General features: G+C 36.7%; 1 protein-coding gene across 1 annotated transcript in view; it reads left to right on the forward strand.

Moving 5' to 3' along the window:
- Positions 1-24,343, forward strand: part of LOC149321949 (slit homolog 3 protein-like) — a 602,937-nt gene that overhangs the window by 332,833 nt on the left and 245,761 nt on the right. Inside the window, exon 6 of the mRNA XM_089520445.1 lies at positions 11,745-11,816. Within this exon, the coding sequence (XP_089376571.1) occupies positions 11,745-11,816 (72 nt within the window). The remainder of the gene's footprint in view (positions 1-11,744; positions 11,817-24,343) is intronic.

The raw sequence follows: 24,343 nt of genomic DNA on the forward strand, positions 1-24,343 counted from the left end.
AATAATCAGCTCATTAAAGTACAGTGCGTCCTCGCCTTACGCGGGGGATCCGTTCCGGATCCCTCCGCGTAAGGTGAATTCCGCCTATGCTCGAGCCCCATTGGAAACAATGGGGCTTGTGCGCGGCGGCGCAGTGGCGCACGGGGCGCAACGGGCGCGCGCGCCCATTCAAGTGAATAGGACGTGCCGCCCCGCGGCTTGATCACATATGCTCAAGGCCGTGTATGGCGTGCCCGCGTATGGCGCGGGCGCACTGTATAGAATTAATTTTAACATTCATCAGGAAATCTAGTTACTCAAACCATATTCAGAGAAAAAAGTTAAGTAATATTTTATTTTATTTATTATTTAAGGGCTTTATATCCTGCCTTCCTTCCAAAACAGGATTACGTTAATAACTTAATTTTTTAATTAGCTAGTTATTTTCACACTCTGATTTAATTATATTTAATTTTATTACTATTTCACTTTTCCTCTAAGGCAGGAAGGATGTGGTGGCTTAATGGTTAAGATGCCAGTTCTGATGATCAGAAGATCAGAAGGTTGGCAGTTCGAGTGCTTCATGATGGATTGAGCTCCTGTCACTAGTCCCAGCTTCTGCAAACCTAGCAGTTTGAAAGCATGCAAATGCAAGTAGATAAATAGGTACCACTTCTGAGTGGGAAGGTAACAGCGTTCGGTGCAGTCATGCTAGCCACATGACCACCAGAGCAGTCCTCTCACAACGCTGGCTCTTTGGCTTAGAAACAGAGACGAGTGCGATCCCCTACAATCAGTTCTGACTAGACATTCATGTCAAAGGACTACCTTTACTTTTACCAAAGGCAGGAGTGGGAATGCTCGACCACTCAGTGTTCCATGGTGCATCACTATAGTCACCATTTGGAGGTGCCATCACAGTATGGGACTCTCATTGGGGAGATGCCTGGGTTTTATGGGGGGGGGGGGGTAGAATCCATGCAGCATACATAAGTGTCCTGTTCTCAAGGCTCTTCTTCAGCATTTTTAGTGAGCTTATAATATACATTAAGCTGAGTAAAAATAACTTTGCCATAATATACTGAGTAAGATTTGTGACTAAAAATAGATGTGAAATTTAATTTCCCAAAGCCAGTAATCCAGGAATTTTGTAATACTGACACCCAGTATAAATGTATGAACACCAGAATAGACCTGATTGGTTTGTCAAAAGGCATAGAATTCAACATCCTGTTTCCAATAGAGGCCAGTCAAATGCTACCAGGAAGGACATAAACTAGGAATGAAAGTGGGAAGAAAGAAATTAAAAATCACTTGTCTTCTGCACTATAAACATATTATAGGGAGCTATACAACTTGTGTCTCATAATGAGTTCATAATGAGTTTGGTGGAATGAATGCACTGTTTTACCAGGGGTTGCAAACATGAGGAATACTGCCTTCTTGGAAACTCACTGTATGGTGTAAACTACAGTTTTCAATTTTGAATGAAGATGGAACAAAGATGACCTCATCCTGCAGTTAGTCAAGAAATGTATTATGTCAAGACAAATTGGTATATTACACAGAGCTGTTTCTATAGTTCAATGATATCTGTTAGTCATGTTGGTTGGTTGGGAGGGAATATTCTCAAAGCTTCCATTAAATTTAGGCTTTCCAACTGATCTTTGACCATCTAGAGTAGATATTTTACATTTTTCACGTGCATGTAACTCGAACATGATTTTTCTACTGGGGTCATCAGCATTACCTGAAGAAGGAAACAACTTTTCAATATAATATACAGATACATCATCCAAGGATTAGAATGCTATTAGTGTTCTTTTGCACCATAACTCTGTTTTTTAATTAATCTTGATTTGTGTTATGATTACAGGGATGGAATTAGGAAGATGATAACAGGGAAGTACAGTATATTGTGTATAACACGGTCTACCACTTATCTGGGTATTTATCGGTTAAGGACTTTAAAATGTTTGACTTATTGAAATAAACCAAAATTTACAAATAAATAGTCTTTTGTTCCCCCAGAATATTTATTGCTGGTTTTTTTAAAAAAAAAATAATGGCAGAGGGTAAATACAGGTACCTTTAATAGGTAAACGATAGGTAGACAGATGCAGCTTTGAGTTGTACCTATTGAATTTCTGCATATTATACAATCATCAGTATGACCTTAATATACAAGGAATGGGAAGTGCCTAAGAGAGATCAAGCACTAGAAACCTGCCTTCTATTCTTGAAGAAGCCAAATAACACCTGTATCACGATGCAGATATTTCAGAGAGAGAGAGAGAGAGAGAGAGAGAGAGAGAGAGAGAGAATTCAGCTCATTGCAGGGTGTGTTATCACAATCCTTTCCTGTTCCCACAGGTTAATTTGATTAGCTTTTTAGAAATCCAGCATAGCACACACACACACACACACACACACACACACACACATATCTGTATAACTACAAACAAACAATTGTCTAACATTATATAGAGAAATGTACTTTATAAAATGTAGGATTTTATTAAACTGTAACACATTGTTGGTTTAATTATTTTAAAAATTACTTTTTTGTGCAACTGAGCAGTAGCATATCGAGGCGTCTGTCCTATACTCACTTACCTGGAAAAGGTTCTACTGAATGGAGGTGATAGCCCTGTTTAAATATTTGAAAAGATGTTATATTGAGGGTGAAGCTCGTTTTCTGCTGCTTCAGAGAATAGGACCCAGACCAATGGGTTCAAACTACAAGGAAAGAAATTCCATCTCAACATTAGGAAAAACTTCCTGATAAACAGCCCTGTGTAAATTTACAGCGCTTTATAAATAAAGGTTAATAATAATAATAATAAGAGTTGTTTGACAGTGGAACATGCTGGCTCAGAGAGTGCTGGAATCTGCTTCTTTGGAGGCTTTAAAACAGAGGCTGGGTGGTCACCCATCAGGAGTGGTTTGAATATGTACTGCAGCATGCAAGGGGGATGACTCTTGAAGTCTCTTCTAACTCTATTATGCTGTGATTCTATGAATTCACTTGGAACTTATGTCTAAACAGACATATAAAGAAATGCACTATTTATTTAATACAAAAATATTTGGATTTTTTTAAAGTATTTGAAATGAGTTTACTGTGGCTATGGAACCCCTTGGCATTTGGGAAGTACATTGCTATACTGTTGTGCATATTTTTCATCTTCAGCAGCTTAATTCATACCCTATGACAAAATAATTTGAATATTAAGTAAGATTTGGGTATAGTTCAGTTTTGATACCTTAATGTGGCTGATCAGAATTACATCTTAAAAAGCTAATTTGCTTATTTCAGACCTGTTCACTTTCAGGATTGTCTTCAACTTGTTTATTTGGTAATATACACACTTGTTTTTCATCAAATTTATTTTCAAATAAGTGCCTTACAATGACATTTTTACAGCACAGTTCTATAAATTGAATGCTTTCATTGAATTCAGAGGGACTTATTCTCACTGCAGTTATGGGACTGCAAACTTGATAAGCTAAGGAAGAAACCTATCCATCTTCACCTGAAACAGAAGTTATTTACCTCTGAAAAGTATAAATAGTATTGGGCTGCACACCATATACTTTTACTTAAAAAGTCTTCAACACTGTTGTTTCTAAATCACTCCTAAACTGTAAAGTTGACAAATGGAACAATATAGAATAATACAGTAAGTATATTTTTGCTCTCAGAGAGAGTGGCTGAGAGTATTTTGCCTAAGATTACCTGGTGAGTAAATTGCAGAGGGACTTAGTCTTATTGTTAGTCAATATCCTTACTCCTGTCATCGCCATCACTTTTCTTATTATTATCAATTTGATAGTCTACTGGGCATTAACAGCTGAGGCTTGGGACTATCAGTGATTTAGATTCTCTTCAAAAATTCTTTAAGAGAATCCAAATCACTGCGGATCACTGAGGTATTTTCACACAATGTGCCATATTCCAAGCAGTGTCACTTGCTGTAATTGTGCTTTTGTGATCTTGTCTTCTGTGGTTTCATTCTGATGTCTTGTCAGTTCATTTGAAATTGTTCCCCAAACAGCTATCATTACCACTTTTAATATTAGTATATTATTATAGTATAATATTGTTGTACAGTATAAGTAAGTAGGCTTACAGCCTCTCCTCCCCCCTCTCCCATTATGCTGTTTCTAATGTCTCATGTAGCTAGGAAATGTTGACCCGAACGTGACAGGTTTTTCTTTTTCTCTCCTCATTTGAGTTTTGCACTTGTTCATGTTACCTAGGAGCTAATTGCCTGTCATGGACAACTTTGTTCTCTAGGGAACTATGACACCAGAACAGGTTATTTAACTGTGTAGTGCAGAACATCTCTTTTCTATGTCTCACTTCAGTGTTGTGAAGTAAAGTGATACAGTCTTAAGGTTGGAATTTTGTACTGATTCTTGAACACTTGAAATAATATAGGAGGATGAAGATTATTTTTCTGTTTAACAGAGTCTGGAATGTGCAGACCTTTTCTCCACCTTCTCAAAAGAGGCTTGTCACAGAACAACCCCATGAAAGTCAAGCTCTATATATTCTCTTTAACAACAATCAAATAATGTTAATTGTTCCTAAGAAACCATTTTGATGCACTGAAAAGAACAGTGGACAAATTTATTGAACAAAGTTTATTGCAGTATTAGGACTGCTAAAAATTGAAACCACAAAAATGGCTTAAAGCAGTCTTCCCAACTGGCAGTCTCCATCCCCCTATCATCATGGCTCATGCTCAAGCCCCATAGAAAATAATGGGGTGTGTGCTTGCAGTGGTGCACGGGGCGCATGGTGCAAGTATGCACCCCATTATTTCTGCCAGAGCTTGCCTTCTGTATAAGCTCAAAGCTGCAGATGTCAAGCTAGCCTATAAGGCTCCAGCTGCCATGCATAAGTAGAGCTGGCTATGCCTACTAGCTAGCCCTGTTCCTTCCAGGACTCTGGCAGCCTGGGCTTGGTCCTGCAAACACTTTGGCAACAGGACTCCAGTAGCCAGAAAACTCATCCTGCAATGACTTCTCAAAGAAAGTAATGTGAAAGTCATTGCAGGATGAGTTTTCTGGCTACTGGAAAGAATTATGCCCCTAATTAGAGTAATGGACTGTAGTCCATCACTCATTTTTGCAGTGCTGACCAGATGGGTTAGCTATCCATGGAAAGAAAGAAACCTACTGAATGTGTATACCCACAACTGAATAGAAACTGAACTGTGGTCAGCCTCAGTTGACCATGAAGGAAATGGCCTCTTCCTGCCCTATGTATGTAATGTTCATAGTGTTTAGAGCAGGGGTAGGAAAGATCAGGTGCTGGGCCTGTCCAAATGACTACAGCCCCTCTCCCTGTCATTACTCCTATGCCTATGCAGCGGGGAAAGGCTTAGTTCCTACTAACAATAAAAGTTTTAAGCCAAAATATGCTGGTAACCCCAATCACCACTGGAATTCCCTCTCAGGACCTCTATGAAAATGAATTTGGCCTTGGGGATGAAAGAGGTTTTCTACCTTGGATTAAAGTTTCATAGAATCATAGAATTGGAAGAGACCACAAGGGCCATCCAGTTCAACCCCCTGACATGCAAGAACTCCCAATCAAAACATCCCTGACAAATGGCCATCCAGCCTCTGCTTAAAGACCTCCAAGGAAAGAGACTCCACCACACTCCGAGGGAGTGCGTTCCACTGTCGAACAGCCCTTACTGTCAGGAAGTTCCTCCTAATGTTGAGGTGGAATCTCTTTTCCTGCAGCTTGCATCCATTGCTCTGGGTCTTAGTCTCTGGAGCAACAGAAAACAAGCTTGCTCCCTCCTCAATATGACATCCTTTCAAATATTTAAACAGGGCTATCATATCTCTTAACCTTCTTTTCTCCAGGCTAAACATCCCCAGCTCCCTAAGTTGTTCCTCATAGGGCATGATTTCCATACCCTTCACCATTTTAGTCGCCCTCCTTTGGACACACTCCAGTTTTTCAATGTCCTTTTTGAATTGTGGTGCCCAGAACTGGACACAATATTCCAGGTGGGGCCTGACCAAAGCAGAATATAGTGGCACTATTACTTCTCTTGAACTAGACACTATACTTTTATTGATGCAGCCTAAAATTGCATTGTCCTTTTTAGCTGCCGCATCACACTGTTGACTCATGTTCAACTTGTGGTCTACTGGGACTCCCAGATCCCTTTCACGTGTCCCCCATCCTATATCTGTGCATTTCATTTTTCCACCTTAAGTGCAGTACCTTTCTCTGTGTTGAATTTCATTTTGTTACCTTTGGCCCAGCTTTCTAGTCTATTCAGGTCATTTTGAATTTTGATCCTGTCCTCTGGGGTATTAGCTATTCATCCTAATTTGGTGTCATCTGCAAATTTGATGAGTATGCCCCCAATTCTGTCATCCAAGTAATTGATAAAGATGTTGAATAGCACTGGGCCTAGGACAAAGCCCTGTGGGACCCCACTGGTCACTTCTCTCCAGGATGAAAAAGAGCCATTGTAGAGCACCCTTTGGATTCGGCCAGTCAACCAATTACAAATTCATGTAACAGTTATTTTTGTCTAACCCATATTTTACAAGCTTGTTTGCAAGAATGTCATGGGAAACCTGAAATCAAGATATACTGTATCCACGGCATTCCCTTCATCCAACAAGCTGGTAATTTTTATCAAAGAAAGATATCAGATTTGTCTGGCAAGACTTCTTTCTCTGAAACCCATGTTGACTTTTTGTGATTATGGCATTGCTTTCTAGATGTTCACAGACTCTCTGTTTAATGATCTGCCCCAGAATCTTTCCTGGTATTGATGTCAGACTAACTGGACGATAATTTTTGGGATCCCCTTTCTTCCCCTTTTTGAAGATGGGGACAACGTTTGCCCTCCTCCAGTCTGCTGGGACTTCTCCTGTTCTCCAGGAGTTTTCAAAGATTATTGCCAATGGCTCTGATATTACATTTGCCAATTCTTTTAATACCCTTGGATGTAGTTCATCTGGTCCTGGAGACTTAACTGCTGAAATTCCCCTATTCTTGTCTTCCAGAAGTGGACCTCTGCATGTGGGGATAGAAAAGGAAAGACAGAAGGGGAACATTACTTATCAATCCTTCTGTTTTCTTCACTCCTTCCCATAGCTCCACACTATATTTCACAGTCCCCTTTTGTGTAGACTGAACTCTACACCCAGGCAAGGAACAACAGAATTCCTCCCCCCCCCCCCCCAAATCTAATTACATTTCTTTCCATCATTCTCCTTCCATCCTCAGTCATACAGTCAGGCTTATCTTCTGTGTCATCACCCTCTACAAGTTGTGTGCATGAAATTTGGGTCATGAACATTTAAAACAAACAATTACAGAGAAAAAAAACAACACTGATGTCCAGTATAGCAAAAGGTATAGAGGGAAAACTGTGGGTAAATAGACATAGATGGGGTCCTCTACTGACCCAAGACAGCTGGCACATATGTCATTGGTGTCTTTAAATGATTTTCAAATGTTTTTTTTTTTTACTTCATTGCCTTCAAAATTCATTCTGCATTCTGCATTTATTTACCTAGTATATTTAGAATAGTTAATGTGCTGATTGTCCTGACCAAACTGTGTTGCTAAAAGGAGTAGGAAATGTGATTTTGTTTTGTTTTCATGTTTCTAGAGTCAATACATCTAAATTCAGCTAAGCAAGAAAACAAGCACAATTTCTCTAACCAAAACAGATATTAGATGTTTTGCACAAAATGTCAGGGTCACCTTACAGACTCATATGTGATTGCATTTCTGTATGCATTTAAGTTACCTTTTTGTATTTTAGTGGAAGAATATTCTTACCAGTTTCCTCACCACCCACCAAAAGATGATGAATTCTTAAAGACTGGAAGTTGAGTTTTATTTCTAGTTATCAGAGTCAATCTGGTTGTCAGTTTTTTCAGATATCTCATGTGCCCCTATTACCAGGGGCCACACATTTTCCAGAACCTGGTCTTGCAAAACTACTGGTCCCATTTATCCTTTGGCAGAAATGTCTTTTTAAAATGTTATTTTTTGTACACACATAGATATCAGATGTCATTAGTTTTCAGCTCCCTCCCCTACATGCCTAGGAGGTTACATCTTTCTGTGTAAGAGCTGGGGGAGGTGGAAGATATATCTTGGCATGTTTATACCTAATGTATGTTTATGCATTAACATAAACACATGAACAGGGCAGAAAAAGGCGAAAGCATTGCTTTGCTTCAACTGATTGTATTACAGAATGTGTTTTGATTGCACCTCCTCTAGGAAGGCAGGCAAATACCTTGTGACTTGAAATGCAGCATCACATTTTGAAAAGTGTTTGGTTGCAATTATAAAGAATATTTTCCTTTTTTCTTTTGCTTTTGAAATTTGACAAAAATGTAGTAGAATACTAACAGTTATTACATTTTAAAATAAAAATAATTATGAGCCCCTTACTAATACATGCAGCTTCAGAAACACAAGCTGGATGGGCTAAAGTAAATTAATATAAAGTTCAGGGAAGAGAAGAACCATCAGCAGTTTGTAATGGAGTCTGAAAAGGGAAGCCTTTGAATTGAGCTGTGTTGATGTACATGGGTGCCTATATTTGCAGCAAATGCATATTTATACTGTAATAAACAAAATGCACAAGATCATGAGTATTTATAATTATTAGAGGCAGCATGGCTTTACCTCTTGCAGCTGTTCCAGAGTTGTATGGGATACCTCCAGTCAATGGCTCCTATTCCTGAGAGAGGTTTGGCAACAAAAGAGTACCCACACAGTCTGGCATAGCTGCAAGAACAGTGGCTGTAAGATTGAGAGTAGATTTGCCAGACCCACAGCAATGGATTCACTGGTCACCTCTGTTGTGTGAGATGTGTTCTTCCCAGATTATACAAAACAACACTCACAGAACTCTTTGCAGTTAATTGGAACTCTGTTTAATGGTAGGGTTCAATTCCCCACTTGTCCATGAAACCCACTGGATGGCCTTGGGCAAGTCATATGCTCTTGGACTCAAGGGAAGGCAATGGCAAAGCTCCTTTGAACTTGTCTTGCCAAGAAAACTCTATAATAGGTTTGCCTTAGAGTTGCATAAGTCAGAAACAATTTGAAGGCACACACCATCTGGTGGTAAACTTCACTTACCCCCCCCCCCCAAAAGCCCATCCTGTCAAGTTGGAAGAATATTTCCCCTTCTAAAACTTGGAACTTAACCACATTGGCCCTGGAACGGGCCTGTAGTGTTCCAAAACAGAATGTTCTGGGGACGGGAGGCGGTGGGGAACGGATTTTACCGCTCAGCGAGAATGCTGCCGCCACTGCCTAACATCCCCATCCTGTTCCGGATGTGTTCCCCAGGGGGCAATTTCCAAGAACATTTTTCAAGTGTTCCCAAAAATCGCCCCCTCTAGGATGCATCTGGAATGGGATGGGGATGCTTGGCAGCGGCGGCACCATTCTCGTGTTGTGGTAAAATCCGTTCCCTGCAGCCTCCCCTCCCCAGAATGTTCTGTTTTGGAATGCTACAGGCCCGTTCCAAGGCCAATGCGGTAAAGTTCAGGGAGCTGTGAATTTAGGATACTTGGAAAATTCATTACTAATTTGAAATTCTCTTTACCATTGGTGTTGTTTTGATATGTAAGCATGTACTTGTGCTGGAATTATACCCACACATTCTATAGTACTTCTTTAGAAGTCAACTACAGAGGCTTCATATCGCCAAAAACTATTCTGTCTCTAAATATTTCTCAACCTGCGATAAATATAGAACCATCCCCTTATTTCCATCTTTAAAATGTTGGAAGATGTCCAAGTTACAAGTCCACTGGGATTTAAACATATTCTGCGTTTGTGCAGACTCAGTTTGTTCTGTTATGAAGCTCAAAGTTTGGTTTCCTACACTGTCATTCCTAAAGGTATACTCACATTACACAATTACAGCAATCCAATTCCATTTTAAGTGCAATGCCTCTATCCTAAAAATCCTATATGTAGTTTGGCGTGATAATTAAAAGTCTCTGCTAATATTTTGTTGCCCTCCTCTCTGAACTGCAGGGATTCATAGGCAGAAAATTCTAAGTATTTCACTAAACTACAAACCCCTGGATTCTGTATGATGGAGTCATGGCAGTAAAAATGGTATCAAACTAATACAGATGTGTAGTGGAGATACACTCTAATTTAATTCAAAATATGATTTTTGTTTTTGCTTATGCGGGTAGGTAAGAAAATACAGTACAAAATTATACAAAAGTATTAATAAGACCTAAGTTTTGTATATAATACTTATGGTTTGTTTCAAAGTTATAAGGAGTTGAAAGATCCATTTTGTGACCCCTTCTTGCCCAAAATATTAAAATGAGGCAATAATCCTATATGCTAACAGTGAAGTCAGTCTCCTGGTTTCAATACTGATGCAGACAAATAGTGCTAGTTGCACAAAAGAAGCATCTAGGCTCAGAATACAGATACCACAAGACTTACAGAAAATATTTTTTAGAGAAAGTAGTGTAGATGGGAGACGGATTGATACAGTAGAATTTGGTTATATATCTCTGATTCTGATCTACACAAACCTAAGGCAGATACAAATAAAATAAAATGTCAAGCAAATATAAAGTATTATCTTCCCCTTTTACCATTAACCTTAACAATGAAGATTTCCATACTACTCAAATGTGGTTAAAGCATGCACATTCAAAGCGATAAATGAAGAAAGATAACATGAATACTGAGACATAATTAGCAGTATGAAAATTCATAAATTAGAGGGGAAAACTGATCCAGGACCATAAGCATATTTGGCTGACTACGGACCAAAATCAGCCCCAGCAGCTGTGTTTGTGCATCATGGGTAGCACTAAATGATGGTTTGGACTGGCCTGGGCCAGATAATGATACACCTGCGTGTAATTGTAGATCCTGAATTCAGTTGTATAAACTGCTTTCTTCTTTTCAGTTTACCATTATTTGGCCACACTTGCATTTGCCCTGGAATATTCAGATGTGACCAAGGTGAAGAATTCACTCCCAGTGTGTATATAGTGACATTTGATTTCTTGATTAGATCAATCTTGCTTGATGCGCTTGCCCTGATGTGTATTTGGTCAGAAATGTTTCAATAGACAGGCCTACCAGATGGGGCCAGCAACAATGCAGAAAAGCATTGAACCACCACAGACGTTTGGTGCTTGGAATAATAAAAAGACTATAAAATTAGATTAGTTGAGTCTAATTTGGAATTGGTATATTCCCTGTGCACCCTTGAAGCTCTTGGGCAGATAAAGCCCTGAGATTTAGTACTGTCAGGACGGAGGACTACAACTTCCAGTAAAGGGGGGGAAACAGCATGCTGGGAGGTCACTGGGGGCAGCACAGTGACCTCCAATGATTTACAGGCCTTTAGCTTAATGAAATTGTTTCAGTGACATGACGGTAAAAGCTCATAATGGATTGGATGCCCTAATGTAATGAAATTATTCTCTTCTGCTGGGGGGGGGGGGGGGGGAGAGAAAGCGCAATTAATATTTACTGAGACCTGACAGGCTTCAGTGTGCTGTAGTATATGCAGCTCTTTTAGACAGTCAGTAAGAAGAGACAGAGCAGCGTGGCAGGCTACAAGCAGGCTTCCTCCTGGTGACAAGCAAAGACTGCAAAGGGGTGGAGGGACACCTTAGTGACAGGGATGCTGAGAACATGGTGCTCCAAGGCAGCGTGGTTACCAGGCAAGCCTTCATACTTTCCCTTCCTTCCGCAGGCAACTGGACAACAATCAGATCAGCTGCATTGAAGATGGAGCCTTCCGAGCCTTGCGTGACTTGGAGATTCTGTGAGTTGACTTCCTGATTTATATTGTGTCTCTCTGTGTGTGTGTGTGCATGCGCACATGTACATGTATGTGCACCCTATAGTGCTTTTATTTTTGTGTATGTTTTTTCTGGATTCCCCTCCCCAAAAGTCTATTACCAGCCAAGATAAAATTTTCAATTGCTGCTTTGAGATTGTTGCTAATTGAACCACAAAACAAAGCTTTGGTTTGTATAGACTTAGGGAAAACAGATGAAAGCCACACTGTTTCTTGTCTTGTTTTGTTTTTTGCACTAAACAAATGGGTTTTAAAGGACAAGGTGTTCTATACCTAAACAGCTAGAACCTATATTTTTATAGAGGATGGCTAACAGGTTTGATTGGCATAATATGTGGAAACAGTTTACAGTTGACCTAGACAGAGAGGATAATTGTTCAGTATACAGAAAAAGGTTTGGTGGTGATAGCTTAGAAGAATGGCTAGGATCTTGAAAATGCTAAGATATATAGTACATTAACACCATGAACTTCATACTTCTAATTTTAAAGCTTTAGTTTACACAGCATGCTCAAACTATTTATTGTGGCTCAAAGTGGTCCTCCTTTAAATTCTAAGTAAGGATTAATCTATTGAAACGTTATCCACATTTTATTAAGATTTTTTAAAATACTGTATATAAATGTCACTGTCTTCACGAACAAAATAGTAGCAGTGTTTTGTGTAGACCTGCTGGTTTTAGCAATACATGCAAACACTTTCTCTTAGTACTTGTTACTCACATTTCCTTAACTCTTCACTCACCCATGGCAAATATTATCAAGTCATGGCCCTTAATTCAGTGAAATATAAATTTGAAAGATAATTTGGCAAAGGTCCTTCCTATTCTTCTGAAGAGTCTACTTTGTACATGAAAGCAATCATATTTTGAGGCAATGCAAGTTTGTTGTGAATATCAAAGAATAATCTTAAAACTTTTTGCCTCTACAGCCTGTCTCAGTGCTAAACATGGTAATGGAGATTAGGCCTCTTAGGCTTAAAGCAAGTTTGAAGTTACTCTAAGGTCCACATGGCAAAATTCTACATAGCTTATTTGCAAGCCATTTATTTCACAAAAAACGTGCAGGGTCAAATCTATATGAATAGCCCACTAATTAAAATAGGAATGTTTTTATGGCAAAGTGGTGTCCTTTGACATATTTGAAGGTGCCATTTTTTATTCTGTCATTGAGAGTGCCCTATAACCCCCTCTACCCAAAATCTGTCTAAAACAATAAAATACACATAATATATTGCTACTTACTGGATGAATTTGTTCAAGTTCTCGTCAGGAATTTAAGGGGCATCCCTTCCAAATGACAGTTTGATTTCCTCAAAGTGACATTTTTAAAGATCTTTATATCCAACATTGATTCAGCTTTTGCTTACAGAAGTAGATATGACCATTTGCATTTATTACTTTAAGAAAATTAGAGCATTTTTTTAAAAAAAAATATTTTATAGTTTTGGTACTGCTATTTGAGGTGGTTAGAAAAAATGTTTCTGTTGTTTCTGTTTCATGGAAGTATATTTAATAATAATATGCTTTTCATTACTGGTGACCTCTTTAAGTCGCTGAATATCCAGCATGCTTTACTTTAAATGTGCTTAAAGTTCCTTAGCGCATGGAAACCTGCCACACACTTGCCAGATATACTTTGTGACTTCTGTTTCTGATGCTTGTGTGTGTAAATGTATAACCAGTTTTGTGTCATAAAGATTACCTCTATTCAACCACTTGAAGAAACCTTGAAATTTGGTTCAAAATTTATGGCAAAATGTCGCACATTCAAACTTAAAGTGTGCAGCATTTCAATATCATGAAACTTGAAGAATTGAAGGATGCATAAACTGAAACAGTTCCTATGTGTGTCACAAAATAATATCCGTTCAGTTTAAAATATTTCAATTAAATTTCCCAGAAGGAAGCACTTGCTATTGTAATTCTTATTCTAAATTATGGACAGTTTCTGGTCTAATTATCACCTTCATTCATGAGTTAAATCTCAATGGCATTCATAATATTTTATGATATTCATAATTTTTTTTTAAAAAAAGAAAAGAATGCCTATGCATTTGGTCTTCACTAGACATTCAAAGTCCTCTATACAAAATATTATGACATGAAAATTGTGCTATTATTTTGTACAACTAGATATAAAACGTATCATAGAGATATTTATTTCTGTAATTTAAGATTGTGTGTTTTGAAGGAATCCTTTTGATCAAACTCATATTAATGAAATTTGAAGAAATTTTCTTTCCAGTTTTTACAGTTGTAGTGCAAATTATTTATATTTAATCAGCATTATAGCTGGCAAGCACCCATTTTGATAGAGGTGATAAGAACCTGTGCACAGAGCTCACCTGATCTTTAAGAAGCATGTTTGCAGTTGGCCATTGTCAAAGATGGTAGGATGAAGAAAAAATGGGCTCACTTCGCAATAGCTACATAAACAGCATTTCAGTTTTCTTAGTGTTCCTGGTGAGCACTGCTTTGAGAAGAAAGCTGCATCCAAAATTCTTACCTCAGCATGTTATATTATATAGTGGTAGTGTGCTTGTTGTTGATACTTCCTGTAATAGGCACTATAGTATTAATTTAGTAGCGAAAATAATGCATTAGCAAGTCACTAGATATTTGAAGAATTCTTATGAAGAAGAAGCTGGTTGCCTAAAATAAGCGCTATAAGAGGGTTTTTTGTTTTGTTTTTTCTTTTACAACAAAATGAAGTCCTAAATCCAGTTACTACTTCTTGCAGAAAAGATCCATTGGATTTACTACCATTCAGAAGCTATTTCAGTGGGTGCACTTGAATTGGAATTATCAATTTGATAATTGGGATAAGATGGAAGAATAGAAACAGGAACAGTTGAGAAATCAGTTAATCCAGCACTTCTTCTAGATGGATGCAAAAGCAGTGAAGAATTGGCAATTAAAGTCTTCCATATTTTAAATTTAAATGCTTGGAATGGAAAGACTTGGTGTCCCTGCACATACCTCCATTTCCCCTTCTTCTTCACTGTATGCTGCTATGAGGCGTGTTGTCTGGTATTATGCGGAAAGTGTTTTTTCAGAAAATATTGGTAGACTTTATGCTAGGAAGGAAGAGTCTATAAAACTCCTATAACTTAATATTTGGGGGTAGTTGAGACAAACCAATTTTTTTCTTCTCCTCGGCCATTGAGAACTAGATGCGATTTTTTTTTAAAAAAAATTCTTTTCAAAAGTCCCACTTTCAAAAAGTTTTTTTTTCTCTCCGTGTCGAGAAGTATTTTTTCAAAGATTTCTTGAAGGAAAATAAAACGCAAGGGAGGCGAGTATTTACACTATTTACCTGGCATTTCAAACTCAATTAGCATGCCAAGTTTGGCAGAGGTTTAAAGAACGTTCCTCTGCTACAAAAACCCAATATGAATGGCAGCTTTACTTATGCAAACTACTCAAATCCTGGCCATCAAATTAAAAACCAAAATTCTTACTCGTTGATCGAGAAGTGCTCATAATTTCTTCCCTTTAAAAAGCTTTCGAAATCTTCCAAGAACAGATATTTCTTCTGTTTATCGAATTTTAATGAATATTCTTTACATCACTGCTTGGGGGTACAGTCAGAATAATTTTCTAAGAGCATGCATTCACATCATGCAGCATATTTCTTATCATCACAACCCTCTTTGAAATATTGCATGTTTTGTATAGGTTAGTATTTTGAAGTCCATTTCTGTAATCACTAATAGTTGATGAGTCAGTTGAAAATTGTTTAGGTGAAAACTGGTGATATTTCATGGACACTGTATTCAGGAGATGTGGGACTGAGATAATTCAAACTGAAATAATGAGTGATTTGGTTGTGTATGCATACACACACATATGTAGTAACAAGTACACAGAGGTAACAACAAAAATCCATATGCAATCGGTATCTGCCAAAAAAAATTAATCCAAAATTATTTCCATACTTGTATGACTGCATGGTTATAATAGCTAATAAATGGTTTCCATTTCTCTAACATAGAATTAAGTTGTGGATTCCCTTCCCGCTTGTGAACTTCCTCCATTAGCCATTTCCTGCAACAATGAAACTGTTCAGCTGACCTTATGTTATAGGTCAGGGCTGATATTGTTTCCAGTGCTTTGCCCCATTATTTGGGCAGATTTTTTTAAGTTTGAACTTTGTGATCTTATTGTAAGAGTGAAATTACATTACATATTTGTACTGTTATTAGACCGTACACCTTTGACAGGGCTCTTTGTCTGTTTTATTGTTTTATTTTTGTGCTGTAGTATGTATACTGATGATATAAAATTAATTAATATAATAATAGTAATAATTTTAGGCCTCAGATATTTGGCCATCAAGATTGTCTTTAGTCTTTTTCTTTTGGAAACTATATTTGAATGGTAAGAAACTGTTTTATCTTCCAAACAGTTCCCTTTTTATTCTTGGAAAAATAAGATGTATTCTATTCTTAGTACTGTATACTTTAATAGTGGTCCAGCCCTATTCTCTCAGGTGTGTGTTTTAGTTGGTTTATTTTGTAGATCCTAAAAATATTGCAGACACAAATACCAATGCCATTCTTGTTGCAGAAATACACATTCTCATGCAAAACTCAATTCACATTTGTGATTCTCCACATGAATTTGGTTTATGTGCATGAACTGTCCTCTACTGTCAGATGAAATGAAGCAATGAATTGGGTCAGAATTAGAGTGTAAACTTTTGTCCCTGTTTGTTACTCCTTTAAAGGTTCCACCTGTCATTTTGTGATATTTTCCTGTACTAAATAGAAAATAGCACTTGTTAAAAAAAATAGCAAGGAAGGAAGGAAGAAAAAGGTCCAGCCTGTCAAATTACCTGTGCCTATGTAAGATGAACCCGCAGGCATATGCTAGTAAATAGATATTACATTAAAACTAGTAAATAGATAATACATTAAATTGTCAATTGAAATATATTTTTCTGATTTCTAAGAAGCATTTGTGTAGAAAACATGGGCTTAAATTATTTTATCAACTGGCTGTTTTGTTGACTATATATTATTTTTAAGCCTAATTAGATTCAGTGTTTAAAATCATGACATAATTTTCAGTAAATGAGATGTCACTGCTTAATGAATATCCACAAATGGGAAAAGAATTTGATTTATTATTCTACTTTGCCACAAGTATCATAAGTTTAGGCAATTAAGCTTAAATTTGAATTGTGTGAGTTGCATTCAAAACTATCATTATGTAAGTAGAATAGTTAATGAAGAATTTACTTTCTTCCTGTAAAATTTATGTTCAGCTTTTTCTGTAGTAACCGAATATGTTTTTAAGTCTTACGTATAGACCAGAATTTTGCGTAAAATTGCAGTAATTTGTAGGGGGAAATGTAATTTTTGAGTCCATAATAGGTTTCTACTGCAATTGAGTCTTGACTGTTAAAGGACAACTGGAAAGCATTTAGCTACTCTTGTTACAATTTGGCTGAATGAGTTGACTGATTTTTATTTATCTAAAATCAGACATAATAAGATGAATAGAGAAAAATCAGAGTTCCCACATCACCATATTTTGGAAGCAGATCTAAATGTACACTAGCCTTTGGTTAGCTATTTTGCGCCCATGAACAGAAAAACTTCTTTGGAGGCAGCTAGTTTTGTCATTATTATTATTTTTTGCCTCACTTGTAATCTGGAGGGATTCCAGCTGAAAGCAGTATCAGAACATCCACTAATTTCTCTTATCAGCCTCTGTCCCATTGTAGATCACTGTAGTAAAGCAGCAGTCTACTGGAAAAGCACAACACTAGCAGTTTCAATTTCCTTTTTGGGAATCAGATTAGACATATGAGAAGGCACAGTAAAGTCATTTAAACTCATGCTCTTCAGGACATCATTGCAGCAGAAAACAGCCTGCTAATAAGCTTTGAATAAACACAGAAATATGATTCAGGAGACTGTCCACTTCACTGCACCCATCCCCCTACACAAAACCAGCAAAGACATTGTCTTGGAACTAGAAAGAAATGGAATTTAGTAGCTTCCAGTAAGATGCAGTTTTCTCGCAGCATATGGAGATACTTGAGCCAGTCTCCTGACTGTTGCATATGCTAGAAATAAGAGAGCAAAAACAATAAATAGCGCCAGATGGCATCAAGGTGACAGGTTTTATATTATCTAGTAGCAGAGAATGAAGAAGACATCAGGGGCTGGCTTTAGGAGGCTACATTTATTTCCCTGCAAAATCCCTGATGCCTGTAAAGTGGTTGCTTCAGGGAACAGTTTAGGATTTCTGTGTAACTATCTTGATTAGTGCTTGTTAATGTTGTAATACACTGTGTGCTGTTTCAAATTATATTGGACTATATCCAAACTTAGTCTTGTCTACAGCAAACCCATAGACTAATCACAACTCATTTATGCCCCACTGATTACTGCTGTTGGATTTATCCTATTGATGAACACTTTCAATAAAAGACAGGAACCGTGACACAAGGTGACAGCCTCTAGTGAAATACAATTTAAGTTCTTATATTATTGGGTGGTTGGAACCAAGCAGTATAGAATTTTACATTCAGTGTTGCAAATAATTTGTATTTGTTTCTGTGCATTTACTTTTAAAGCATGCTTACACACATACATTTTGATTCTCAGTTGTCTTTCAAAGGCTGTTCTGCAGGCTTTGAATTTTATTGCTTTAGTTTCAATATTCTATCAATTCTTATTTTAACTAATCTTGAAAATTTGACCTTGTTGCCCTTAATTCACTGTGTTATTTTAAAACATTTCAAATTACTACATGTAATTATGGTATCTGAGGGACCTGATCTGTGGTCAGCAGGACACTCTTCAATTTTCATTGCATTAATATTTGGATCACAAAAATAGCTTGTGACACACTGAAACTCAGGTTTTTTGTTTGTTTGTTTGTTTGTTTGTTTGTTTGTTTTTTGGTTAGTTGAGACTGAGTTAATCCAAAATGCTTAGGACCAGAAGTGTTTCAGATTTTGGATCCCCCCTCCCCCAGATTTAGAAATTTTTACATATACATAATAAGATAACTTGGAGATAGGACCCAAGTCTAAACACAAACTTCATTTATGTTTCATATACACTTTATACACATATCCTGAAAGTAATTTTCTACCATAGTTTAAATAATTTGTACAAAATTTGTATATATTGACTCATCAGAAAGCAAAGGTGTCACTATCTCAGTCACCCATGGAAATTTTTTGAAGCACTTCAGATTTCCCAATTAGGGAAACTAAAGCTGTATGAAAATCTTAACCTTTCTAGTGGTTATGATGCGTAAAAGATCCTGGGCAGAGATCTATTTTGATTAATGAGGCACAAACTTACATCAGAGTGTAATAACACACAATTTATAATTAGATGAACTTTAATGGTTTCCTGAATCTATAATCTTACAACAGGGTCCTCTATCAGAAGGCAGTAGGGGTGTTGATGTCAGATTACTGGGTACTAATCTAGAACTACATTTTCCCACTTCTGGATGAAGGACATATAGAAGGACTTCCCATGTTACTGAGGTGTGACAGCACTGCCAAATAATGTTCCTTCTGTATAATTATCAGATTTTTACGTAACATCTATGCCAATATAAATTGTCTTTTGACTTCTACAAAGAGGGTAATGTAGTAATGATTATCTAAGGGGTGATGTCCAAAACTCATGACAGAGTTTCTTATCTGATCCACAACAAATTGTGACCTCGCCTATAAATAGGAAAACAAAGCACGTCTCATATTAGAAAATGAACTGTTGTCTCACAGTCTGAAATAGTCTGAATGAAAATGATTGTGGGAAAGGCCATCTTTTAAAATGCTTTTTGAAAAGTGTGGAGCTATTGCTAGAGAAAACAAAAATTCATTGTCTGGTTAGCCCAAATAAATTCATTTTCTAGAACGATTGTCCTCTATTTGTTATTTTGTTTTGGTTTCAGAACATTTCTAAAGCTCTTATCAATTATGGAGCTCTCACAGATGATTGAGACCAAACAATATTTCTGCTGAATATTTAGTCTATGGTACAAATGGATACGAATAGAGACACCTACTGGTTCTCCCTTTCTTTTTTCTCTCTTTTTCTCTGATGAATATTTATATGTGTGTGTGTCTCCTGCCATAGTTCTTTACCCTTTCCTGACTGCAAAATGCAGGTTGAGAATTTGGCAGAAAACCTCTCTAAAGAATTGCCACCCATGTATATGGGATATTTGACCTTCGTGTCCCTTAGATTTATCTCATGCCAAATCCACTGACCAATTTTTGAACTCTGAATGTATGTGCATTTGTACACATACCAATTTGCATCACAGATGCAAGTTTTGTATCAGGATATTCTTTACTATGAGGCATAATTAATTTACTACATGCATTTAAATGTATGTGAGAGTAAATTACCATTACAATCTAAAATTCATTCTCAGATTTTGTTTTCCATGTCCAACTGTGTAACTAGCTTTTGAATGATGGTAAACCTCTGCAAAAGCAAATGTGTAGATTATTAGTAGCAAGTAAACATCAATGCTTACAATAGTTCTGCTCTTCTCAGATCATTTATATACCTATATATAGATAGATATGTGTGATTGTGTGTGTGTGTGTGAGTGTGTGTGTATGAGAGAGAGAGAGAGATACTATATTTTTATACATAGATCATTTTATTAGCTAAGTTCATTGCATTATGACTATAGCAAATATCATCAGATTAGATATTATATTCTGATCTAGAAGAGTACCCTGTTGAGAAAAAAAAAAAACAGTTTGACATATTTGGATTAAGTCTGTACCTTTCCATTTTAATAGGGCCTGCCTGAACAGTTTTGCCCATTTGCTTTAGCAGAAGTAATTGGGATCTAAATAAATATGGCAGATAGCTTAGATTCAGTCTAATCAAAGTAGAGATGGACAATCATAGAAGACCTTTTTCATAGAGGAGCTTATCTTCCCATGTCTTAACAATTCCCAGCCAGAATAATTTCTGCATTCTAGTCTTCTAGGACTTGCATGATGCCATTCACTAGACCTGTCACTCATATTTTTTGGTGAAGTACTTGGGTTAATCACTTTCAGATTTGCATTTGACCATGCAGTAGTCCATGAATTGCCGCAATGCGGTCCCTATGACACCATCTTTGAAGACCACTCAGCTTCTTCCAAAACAAAATGAGGTTGCTGTCTTGCTGGGCGGGGTTAGTAGTGGGGAGCCTATTTTATCTCTTCACCAACTGCAGAGCCTGCCTATTTGCGTCTGGGCGTAATTCAGGTGGGTCTGCGTTATCTTAGTATCATCTTCTCCAATGGCACTTGAAACTCAGGTGAGACACTTGTCTCATCAGTTATAGACTTGAACTTCTGAGACAGACTTTCTTTAGTGGGTTACTATCTTCTTATAAATGAATGCAAATACTATATATATATATATATATATATATATATATTCTCCAAATTACATGACAAATATTTAGTTTATTTTCATGCTTGTTGATTATTAACAAATAGGGAATATCCTTAAATTGATTTTATTTGTTAATGGTTTTTCTTCATCTTTTGTTTGTGGACATGACACAAATGGATCACGGTAAGTACTCCTCGTGTATATTCAGTTTGTTAGTGATATTCATTTGCAGTGCTAAATAGTGTGCATAGAATTAGTGATATTAGTTAAAGATGAAGCTTCTGTGGCAGGACAAGTATAATAATATATATTTTTTTCAAAAAAATGTTTTAAAATTGAATGAACTTGTTTTTATCCTTGAAGTAGGTGTTTAATTTATTACTAGATCTGCTAGCCTTTAGAAATATATTATTCCTGGGAGCAGATGTGTACATCACAGCACAAACTGTGACTACATGTTGGAACCCTGTTCAGTTGCCATGTTGTTCCCAGCTGACTTAATTGCTTCACTTTTTCCCCCCAACAAGCTTTTGCTGTTTTGTTTGAAAAGTGCAGAACAGTTTCCTAACCACTTAAGAAGCAAAAGAATGGTGGTGACTAAAATAATTTTTGGAACTGAACCATTTTTTAAGGTAATACAAATAGCTGTGATATGTCAGAGCTTTGTGAACAAAGACAAACTTAACTTTAATCTACTGGCAATATTCTGAACACTGTTGCCACCATCAGATAGCTGTTTAAATGTATCATACATGTGCCTTCCAAGATCCAGCACACTTATAGAAGCAAGCCACTGATCTTCAGAATTTATTTTTCAGTATAAAGTGCTACTTTATACTAGTTATTGGTATTTAAACAGATTTGGAATAAATGTGATTCTTTTGAGACATCCACGCTTTTTCCTCTGTGTCATATTTTACAAATGGTGAGCTTTAATTTATGTTCTATGTTCCTTCCTTGATGGATATATACATTAATAAATACCTTGATTTAAATACATGAAGTATTGGTATCATCCCAAACATGCCTAGTCATGAGGCAGAAAGATTATTTCCCATTTCTGCCCCATGGGAGAGTTGAGTCTGAACTCATCTCTAGACTTTTGGTCTTGTTCTCTTGGCTGGAGCTATATTGGTAGTCATAGAAGGGTGGAAGAAACCACAGTGAAACATTTGGTTGCTTCTGCCTTGTACTCATGCTCAGTTAGTGGACTTGACATTAATGTGGCTTCTGACATTTCATTGTTTGCCCTTAAACACCCCTAGTGGTCATGGGGAGAGTATCAGGAAGAGGTTGTGTGCCGCAATGCGACACTTGGCTAAAGGGCAGCAGCTGGATCAGTGCCAGCCCTGGAAGAAGATGAAGCTACTTTTGCTAGAATGGTCATAACAGATCTTAAAACTGCTCTTATTGTGCTTTGCTGCACATAAAACGGAAACCAGTTTCTTTCTACAGCTATCCTGCAGCAATGCACACAGAAAACTGATTTGATAATTTTGAGGAGGTAAATTGGGTGGTGGACTTGACAGAGATGTGTGTGTCTTTCATTGTCTAAAAATGTAAAATGTACACTGTAACATACTCTGAATATAAACTGCTAATATATTTTCTGCAGCTTTTTTTCATTTGGGTTCCCTGAAGCAATAAGCCTAAGGATAAATGCATTTCATCCTTAATCCTTATTGCTTTTATCTTTAATTTGAGAAAAGCAGAAGGTAAGTATGGTGTATGGGTTTTTTTTTAAACCTCTCTTCTGTTTTCTTCTTAAATACTATAGCCATTACTTACTTTTAATTTAAATTAATTTAAAACCATCCCCTGGAAATATGAATTACACCATTTTAATGTTTCAATATGCATATTTCATCACCAATTTTAAATAAATATTTGCAATGGATTCAGATGCTTAAGATTCATCCTGTAGCAGTTGCAATAAGCAATAACATGTCATGAGTGAAAGCACTGCTAGACTTTCAAGAACAGTATCCATAAAGTGTAAAGTCCACAGAAGAATCACTAATTGATGGCTATAATGTAATATATGTACAGATTGGTAGTACAGGTTACATTGGGTTATACAAATAGCCTACAACACATTAGTATTCAAAGTCAGAGATACTGTATGTATAATAGTTGATATTTCATCAGTCATGCTCCTGTAATTTAAGAATTGAGTAAGCTGGAAGAAAGAAAAATGTGGGATTTCCCACATTTGTTCCAGAAGAGATGGCATATGAGATATTTCTGTCAGCTAAGAACTGGTGGCAGCTCTTTATGCACATAATGTTTGATCTTTAAAAATAACACTATGCTCATCTTGCTAATGCACCCAGTATTCTAGTTTTTAAACTTTTTGATGTTAAAATGGACCCAACACTTCTCAATTTTGTAAAGAAAAAGAAAGACACTTGACTAATTCTATGAATCTAAAACTGAATGTTCCAAATTTTAAAAGGTGACATTTAATTATCTTGTGCAATTGGGAAATAAACTGTTATTTCATAATTGTATATCTGAACCCCCTTGAGGTTTGCTTTTGTTTTGCTGTTTGCATATTTGATAATATGTGGTGATCGATTTTAAAAATTGATTCTTTACATTTATGTAGTGGTTGTGGAGGTTACCATGAGATTTCTCAGCATTTCACCTTATGATATTTAAAATATGTTTAAATAAAAAAACTAGAAACACATACATACAGGGTGACTCAAAATAATGTTGCAAAAGTAAAACTTTTCTTGATTTTGCACCATTCTTGTTGAATCACAATGTATATGTATAATAAAAAAGTACTGGTAATTCATAACCATTCCGTAATGCAAAGCAACGATGTAGCAATGCATAGTAGTATATTTTATAAACCTTACGTTGTGAATTTTAAAAACTGTTGAACTATAGTATTACAGTCTAGGCTGTTTTGTTTATATAATAATATATAATAATTATATAGTAATATATGCAAAATTGCTCAGTGGGACCTAATGTTGCCTGAGTTAAACTGGGTGATTCCTGTGCTTGAGAAGGGAGGAGAGGGGTTTTTTCACTGATTCTGCCACCCCATTTCCTTGTCATTCCTTTTAGCCCTAGACAATATGAATATG

This window comes from Sceloporus occidentalis, unplaced genomic scaffold (genome assembly GCF_023333645.1).
Source record: "Sceloporus occidentalis isolate IW3139 unplaced genomic scaffold, rSceOcc1.0.p SCAF_1, whole genome shotgun sequence".
NCBI classification, from domain to species: Eukaryota; Metazoa; Chordata; class Lepidosauria; order Squamata; family Phrynosomatidae; genus Sceloporus; species Sceloporus occidentalis.